Here is a 7,925-nt window from a genome sequence, read left to right as displayed (position 1 = left end):
ACCAATGACATGAGAGAATTTTCAACTAGTGGTAACTTACAAGATCTGCAGTCACTTTTTTCATTAACAATTGTTTGCTGTTTTCTATATTTTAAATTGTATTATACTTTAAGTAAAATATTTATTATATTTAAAAATTCAAATAACATTTTAAATAACAATTTTTAGATATTAAGATTTTTCTCATTTGTATCCATTTAAAGATTCGTATTTTCACTTTAATATAACTTTTCTTGCAAAATGTACATCAAAAATAGAAAAGAATGCCAAAAGGGAAGTTTTATTATGCGGTAGAAAAACTGAAAAGGAAAGAAACTTTAGAGGTGACAAAAACCTATGATATTTCAATGGGTTTCTGATCTCCTGTAAAGGATTTGAAAATTGTATACAAAGCTTAATAAAATAAACTTAACAGCCAGATTCATGTTAGCGTGCTCCGGGTGTAGTTTTAACTGTACAGTTCCCCCAATAGAATGAAAGAATAATGATTTGGTGACGTTGAATGTATTGATTAAACTGTGAGCCCAATAAACACTGGTTACTTTTTTGGTAGAAATATTTACAAGCAATTACAGTCACTGATTTCTTGCAGTTGTTTCTTGATATGTTCCTGATTTTACAATTCCCCAACGCAAAGGTGCAGAAAACTAATATTTACCTTCCTTTATGAAAAATGGCATGATGGAGAGAAGACTCGCAGGGTATAAACACAAAGGCAGACATTTGGAAGTTGATGGCTTTAAGATTCATTTTGTTGTTAAGTTTTTGTCATTTCTTAAATAAAACTTTTGAGTTTTTCCTTAAAATCTCAGCGCTTCTTTGTGTTAGCCCAACCAAGTACATGATTCCTATCCATTTTTGACCCTGTTCACTGCTCCTGCCCGCAGTTTCAGCATCACAGGTCCCCGGTATCCTGGGCGAGTTGAAGCCCACGGAGTCTAAAAACCCAGGGCCCCCAAAACTGGGAGGTTCCTGGCTCTGTTGGACACAGCCTGAGAGTTCCAGCGGCAGACCACAGCTCCAGGCTCTCCTAGGGGATGTGAGACCTCTCCCAGAATATCCTGTTCCTTTTGTTCGTTTGTTCAACAAACGTGTTCAACTCCCGATGCCCCTCAGTCTTCGGAAAATCATTTCGGGCCTCACTTTGCAGGGCAGTGTCCTCGCCTTGTTAATAAGCCAAAGAAGCCGCGGAAGACGAATCTCAGGCACTATTTAGCAGATACTACCAAACGCTGCCCCTCCAAGTGCCGTGAATCTGCGGGGAACATAAGGCCTCCACCCTTCCCTTCATCCTTCACTACCACCCAAGAAAGCGTTAATGGCAAAGAGCGACCACGGCGAAGCTCTGCCGTGAGTGCATCCGAGCCAGCCTTATGCCAAGTTCCTCCGCACCGCGAGGCGCCACCTTCTCCCCAAGCCAGCAGAAGGGTTGGCATGCCGCGGCCAGGCCTCGAGGCTAAGGGAGGGGAGGGGTCTGAGCTTAGAGGCCTCAAAAACCTCCGGGCTGGAGGTGGATCGAGAATTACGTGCGGGATTGGCGGGGTATCTCTGCTGAATTCGTCCATTCAGTCGGGAGGCTGGGTTCCCGGACCGCGTAGCGGAACTACAACTCCCGAAACCACTGCTGCCCGGACTTCCGGAAGCCCGAGCTGGCCGGGGAGGAAGTTGCTGAGACCCGGCCAAAAGAACGGGGGTTAATTTAGAAAGAAAAACGGGGGGTGGGAAGAGCTATAGGGCTAACCTGTCAGTTCGCCACCATGAACGTGGTTTTTGCTGTAAAGCAATACATTTCCAAAATGATAGAGGACAGCGGACCTGGCATGAAAGTACTTCTCATGGATAAAGAGACGGTGAGTTTGCTTTTGCTCAGTGTTTGGGGGGGGAACCCTCCTCCCTTGCAATAGCTGGTCCCATTCCAGTGTAGGGTTTAGCATTTAATTAAAGATTTGTAAGTTTAGCATGGAACTGAAAGGCTTTATAAAGCTTGCCTAGATGGTTTTCACTCTGAATGATTCTAACCACTGCCAGAGAGTCTTCTTGTACCCAAAACAATGGATTGAAATCAGAAATCTTTTTCTAAATGCCTCTGCCAAGAAATGACACATAAGACAGACCACTGGTAAGACTTTGGGATTGCCCTGTTGTTTCCACTCAGCGTTGTGTTTTTAAAGTAAAGCTATTAGAGCTCAAACTGAGATGACAGGTTATTATTTATCGGTCACAAAATTAAAAAAAAAAAACTCTTAAGGTGGTGGGAAATTTTTTGTCAATTTATGGGTTGTCCGTGTTCAGAGAGAGCATTTCATTTTGGTACATTACTTATTATTTTAGATGCTCAGTAAATGTTATTACATATGTTAGTATTTAAGTTATCCCAGTAAGTAGTATTAATGAAAAAAAAATGTTTTAAGTCTTAGGTATTGCTGCTTATTTTTATTATTCTGGACTAGCATAATATTAGTTAATTTTTTTCTTTACAGACTGGCATAGTGAGTATGGTATACACACAATCAGAAATTCTCCAGAAGGAAGTGTACCTTTTTGAACGCATTGATTCTCAAAATCGAGAGATCATGAAACACCTGAAAGCAATTTGTTTTCTTCGACCTACCAAGGTACTACATAAACAGCTGCATCTGCTTAGGCAAATACAGCACACTGTGATCTAAAGTATTATGAAGACAAAATAAATTTCTATTATCATCGTTTGTGGCATCATAATTATACTGGCTTATCAGTTATAACCATGACTTTCCTCCTTTCCATATCTCAGTCACTCCTCACAGCTAGATTTCCTTCAAGATGTTTTGTAGGTTCTTAGCTACTTGCAACGCCGCTAACTGCCCTGAGACCCACCATCTCTTTATTCTGAATGAAACTCCACACCTATCACACTGAACACCATTACCATTTAATCTTACATACTTATGTCAGTGTTTTGAGTCTTTATCATTTTATTCATATCTATGTTCAGGAATCTTTAATGGCTCAATTTTACTTCCCTGACATATTTAGTAGCCCTCAGGGCCCTCTAGCTGGCCTGGTCTGCCCTTAGGTATTCAGTCTTGTATGTCCTGTCTCTCTCCTCCACTGCAGCCAAATAGGCCTTTGTATGATCCTTCTACATGCTCACTCCTGCCCTCTGTTTGTTCTTTTCTCCTAATTAAAGGTTCTTTAGCTTTCTGTTGGAGAAGGCAATGGCACCCCACTCCAGCACTCTTGCCTGGAAAATCCCATGGACCGAGGAGCCTGGTAGGCTGCAGACCATGAGGTCGCTAAGAGTCGGACATGACTGAGCGGCTTCACTTTCACTTTTCACTTTCATGCATTGGAGAAGGAAATGGCAACCCACTCCAGTGTTCTTGCCTGGAGAATCCCAGGGACGGGGGAGCCTGGTGGGCTGCCGTCTATGGGGTTGCACAGAGTCAGACACGACTGAAGCAACTTAGCAGCAGCAGCAGCCTTCAGTCATTTTTCGTCCGTTATCTTCTAAATCTAACTTGAATCCTCCTTTAAAAATCCTTTACTATTTCTGTCTTATTTTGTATATTCTCTTGTTTTATATTTATGTTCTTAACTCCAGTGTTTGTATATTGTGTACTTTCCAAGATGCAAATCTGACCATGTCACCACGCTTGAAATCCTTGAATGATTTCTCATTGCTTTTATGATAAACACACAACTCCTTCTTAAGTGTGGCCTGCAAGGCCCTGTATGGTCTAGTTCCTACTATTTCTGTAGCCTCATTTCAAACCATTCCCCGTTTGGTCTTAGCCACACTGTTCTTTCAGTCCACTTTTCCATCATGCTGCAGGACCTTTGCACAGGTTTCTCTGTTTACCTGGACCATCTTCACTCCATCAAGCAAATCTTTCCTGGCCTTGCTGACCAGGTCAAATCCCCCTCTTATAAGTACTTATAGCACCATCTTCTCCAGCCTACTACTTGTCATGGTTGAAGTCTCATATGGTTTGTATGATTAATTAATATGTCTCATGTACCAGCAGTAAATTCCAGGAAAGCAGAGATGATGTCCATATTTTCACACTACTATGTCCTCAGTGTCTACCACATAGCAGATACTCAATAAGTAGTTCTGAATTAATTAATATATCAAGTAATTCTTTTGTTATAGTAGTTTCCAATTGTTTCTTATTAGTCATGAAATTTTGGTTCTGAGAGGGGTTTTAAAGATAATTTAGTCCATCATTGCCGAACTTTTTTTATTAGAGAAGCTCTTTCACAGCCTTATGTATATGTTCTCTCAAGCTCAAAATGTGTTCTTAGAAACAATTTTTCCTTAAGATTACATTTAAAGTTAATTTTTAATATAGTTTAAAATTTAAATGACAATTTTTAAGGTCTTTTTTCCATTTAACAAGCAATATGTATTGCTTACATTACTTTTCATTCTGTAAGGAGATGTATGGTTTTTTAACATTCAAAAATGATATTTTATATCATGTATAGTTTGGAGATCAACTTTATACTGAAATTTAGCCATATGTTATAGTTTCAAAAGCAGATAAAACCTTCATTATGATCTTACATAATTGGAATTATGTTTTGACCATTTGAAAATCAGTTGTTTTTTATTTCTAAATTTCATGTTTTATTTTTAAATAATGCAATTATACAAAAGGCCTTAGCCTACCATGTGTAAATACTTCAGAAATACTGCAGTTCTGCCACCTGTGGTCCCAATAAGTTAAAAGCCCAAGTGAATATAATTAACTATATTTTCTCTTGAATGTTGGTTTTTAAATGTGTCTAAAAAATGTTAGCCAAATTTTGATATTCTACAAAAAAATAAGAATTTTGATCAGATGAATACAAATTTACAGACAAACAGCTTGAGGCAAATTTGCATTAATTGTTATCTATTTCATGTTGTATTTCAACATCTATGTACTTTATATTTTTAATAACTAATTTGGCCAGAGCAGTACAGCTATATCACATATGATTTGATCATTATATTTAATGTATCTCTTTTATCCCCAGTCCTCACCCCTCCCGACATAGGCACACTTAATCTAGACTTCAGCACAGTAGGCTCTTAGTAAATACATGCTTATTACTTCATCACTTAAGTGGTTTTTCTCATTTTGTTTGCTTGTTCTTTTCTAGGAGAATGTGGATTATCTGATTCAGGAGCTCCGAAGACCTAAATACAGTATATATTTTATTTGTAAGTATTTTTTCACCTGTTCAATCATGTAACTAAATCCTAGCTAATATGTTCTACTAGCTACTGCATATCATCAGTAAATTAATTGAGTCCATCACTCTTAAGAGTCTGGTGGGTGTTTTGTCCTTCAAAGTATTACCAGTCAATTGGACCAGCATTCTGTTTCTGAGAGCTAAATGTGGTTTCCACTCATCATTGACTGCTTAGGTTAAAAAAAATATTTAAGTTGTACCTTGCCTTTCAAATTTCTTTATAAGTCAAAAGTTGTAAGTAGTTAACTTTCACATTCCCCTTTGCCAAAAAATGTATGTATACTTATTCCTAGTTTACCCTGTTTTGAACTGAGGCATAGAAGCCGATTTATTTATTTGGAGGGAGGATGTAGTTGAGTTTGTTGGAAAAGCAGAGATTTAGTTTACATACCATTCTTCTCTTTGCAACTTTGTGTAATACTTGAAAGTAAAAGTCATCAGATATGTATGTCCTATTTGCACAACTTTGGGGGAGGGGAAGAGAGGTGGAGGCCTGGAAATAAACTAGGTTTGTGGTTATCATACAATTTATATGGATTTTTTTTTTTAATCTAATACATTTTGCTTTGGAAGTTACATCTTTTCTCCTCTAGATGTCATTATTGATCTTTATAACATTAATGTAGGTTACTTAAAAGCTTTGGAGTTTCTGGGTTTAGACTATATTCTAAGACATACATACTTTCCTCAGGATATATTACAATTTAATAATGGTATCAAAAATTAACATTTGTGATAAGACACTGTATTTTATAAAAACTCTCATGTATTATTTTATTCAGCCTTTAAAACAACTTCAGGAGGTGGAAATAGGCAATTTTATTCATTTCTATTATCCTATGTTTGTTTTTGTCATTGTTTTCTTTTCGGTTAATAATCACAGGTTTTCCTTTTCAATTAAACTTTTTCTTTTGAGATAATTGTAGATTCACATACAGTTGTAAGAAATAATACATAGATCCCATATACTGTTTACCCAGTGTCCCCTAATGAAGCATCTTACGTAACTATAGTTGGGTATGACATCATACCATATTGACATTGATACAGTAAGGATGCAAAGCATTTCCATCTTCCTAGGATCCCTCACGTTGCATTTTGTCTACTTTCCTCCCATCCCAGCCTCCTCAGTAACCTCTGGCAACCACCAACCTGTTTTCCATTTGTATAATTTTGTCATTTCAATAATGTCATATAAATGGAATCATGCAGTATATAACCTTCTGAAATTGGCTTTTTTTCATTCAGCATAATTCTTTAACAATTCATCCAGGTTGTTGTGTATCAATACTTGATTTAAAAAAAAAACTTTTTTTTTATTTATTCCATGGTGTGACTGTACCACAATTTGTTTAACTGTTCACATAATGAAGGACATCTTAGTTGTTTCTAGTTTGGGCTAATACAAATAAAGTTGTTATAAATATTTGTGTACAGGTTTTTGTGTGAACGTAAGTCTTTATCTCTCTGTAATACATAATTCCCAGGGATCAATTGCTGGGTCATATGATAGCTGCATGTTTAATGTTTTAAAAAACAACTAAATGTTTTCTGGAATGACTATGCCATTTTACATTTCCAGTAGCAATATCCAGGCAATCTAATTTCTTTGTATCCTAACAAGCATTTAGTGTTGTCCCTGGTTTTCATTTTAGCCATTCTGATACATATTTAGTCATTCAGTAGTTTTTTAATCTGTTTACAAGCTAGGTACTTAGGATAGGAAAGTATAGAAACTTTTGTATTCAGCCACACACACACACATTTATAGAAAGAGATTGATTCTCCATGCTGCCAAATCTATGTGCACATTTAATAGAATCACTGTTTTGCTGAGTCTCTTAACTAAAAAGTGAATAGATCATGAGATAAAAGACTCCTTTTTCCTCTGAAGAGTTATCTGATACAGTGGCCAACATTAATAATGAATAATAAATCTAGTATTTACTCTTCTGGTTCTAGAGATTGATTTAGGCTGTGAATCTATGAAGTCGAAGGGAAAAATTATATATGTTAAAGTAGTTAGCACTAAGCCTAGGAAAAATAGACTGCTGAAATGCCTTGGGTGGAGCAATTTCACAGTTTTATTTAATTGAAATAAACATCAATAACCTCAGATGTGCAGATATCTTATGGCAGAAAGTGAAGAGGAACTAAAAAGCCTCTTGATGAAGGTGAAAGAGGAGAGTGGAAAAGTTGGCTTAAAACTCAACATTCTGAAAATGAAGATCATGGCATCTGGTCCTATCACTTCATGGGAAATAGATGGGGAAACAGTGGAAACAGGTCAGACTTCATTTTTTTGGGCTCCAAAATGACTGCAGATGGTGACTGCAGCCATGAGATTAAAAGATGCTTGCTCCTTGAAAGGAAAGTTATGACCAACTTAGATAGCATATTGAAAAGCAGAGACATTACTTTGCCAACAAAGGTTCGTCTAGTCAAGGCTATGGTTTTTCCAGTGGTCATGTTTGGATGGGAGAGTTGGACTGTGAAGAAGGCTGAGCGCTGAAGAATTGATGCTTTTGAACTGTGGTGTTGGAGAAGACTCTTGAGAGTCCCTTGGACTGCAAGGAGATCCAACCAGTCCATTCTGAAGGAGATCAGCCCTGGGATTTCTTTGGGAGGAATGATGCTAAAGCTGAAACTCCAGTACTTTGGCCTCCTCATGAGAAGAGTTGACTCATTGGAAAAGACTCTGA

At 37.3% G+C, this 7,925-nt stretch overlaps 1 protein-coding gene across 1 annotated transcript in view; it reads left to right on the top strand.

Moving 5' to 3' along the window:
• The first annotated feature begins 1,643 nt into the window (after positions 1 to 1,643).
• The window catches only part of VPS45 (vacuolar protein sorting 45 homolog (S. cerevisiae)), a 67,646-nt gene continuing 61,364 nt past the window's right edge, over positions 1,644 to 7,925 (top strand). Inside the window, exons 1-3 of the mRNA XM_010838722.1 lie at positions 1,644 to 1,850; positions 2,481 to 2,615; positions 5,131 to 5,191. Coding sequence (XP_010837024.1) covers positions 1,758 to 1,850; positions 2,481 to 2,615; positions 5,131 to 5,191 — 289 coding nt within the window. The 5' untranslated portion in view covers positions 1,644 to 1,757. The remainder of the gene's footprint in view (positions 1,851 to 2,480; positions 2,616 to 5,130; positions 5,192 to 7,925) is intronic.

Source organism: Bison bison, unplaced genomic scaffold (assembly GCF_000754665.1).
Source record: "Bison bison bison isolate TAMUID 2011002044 unplaced genomic scaffold, Bison_UMD1.0 scf7180017864104, whole genome shotgun sequence".
Classification (NCBI taxonomy): domain Eukaryota; kingdom Metazoa; phylum Chordata; class Mammalia; order Artiodactyla; family Bovidae; genus Bison; species Bison bison.
Note: the sequence above shows the minus strand (reverse complement) of the source record. Positions and strands in the feature narration are given on the sequence as shown.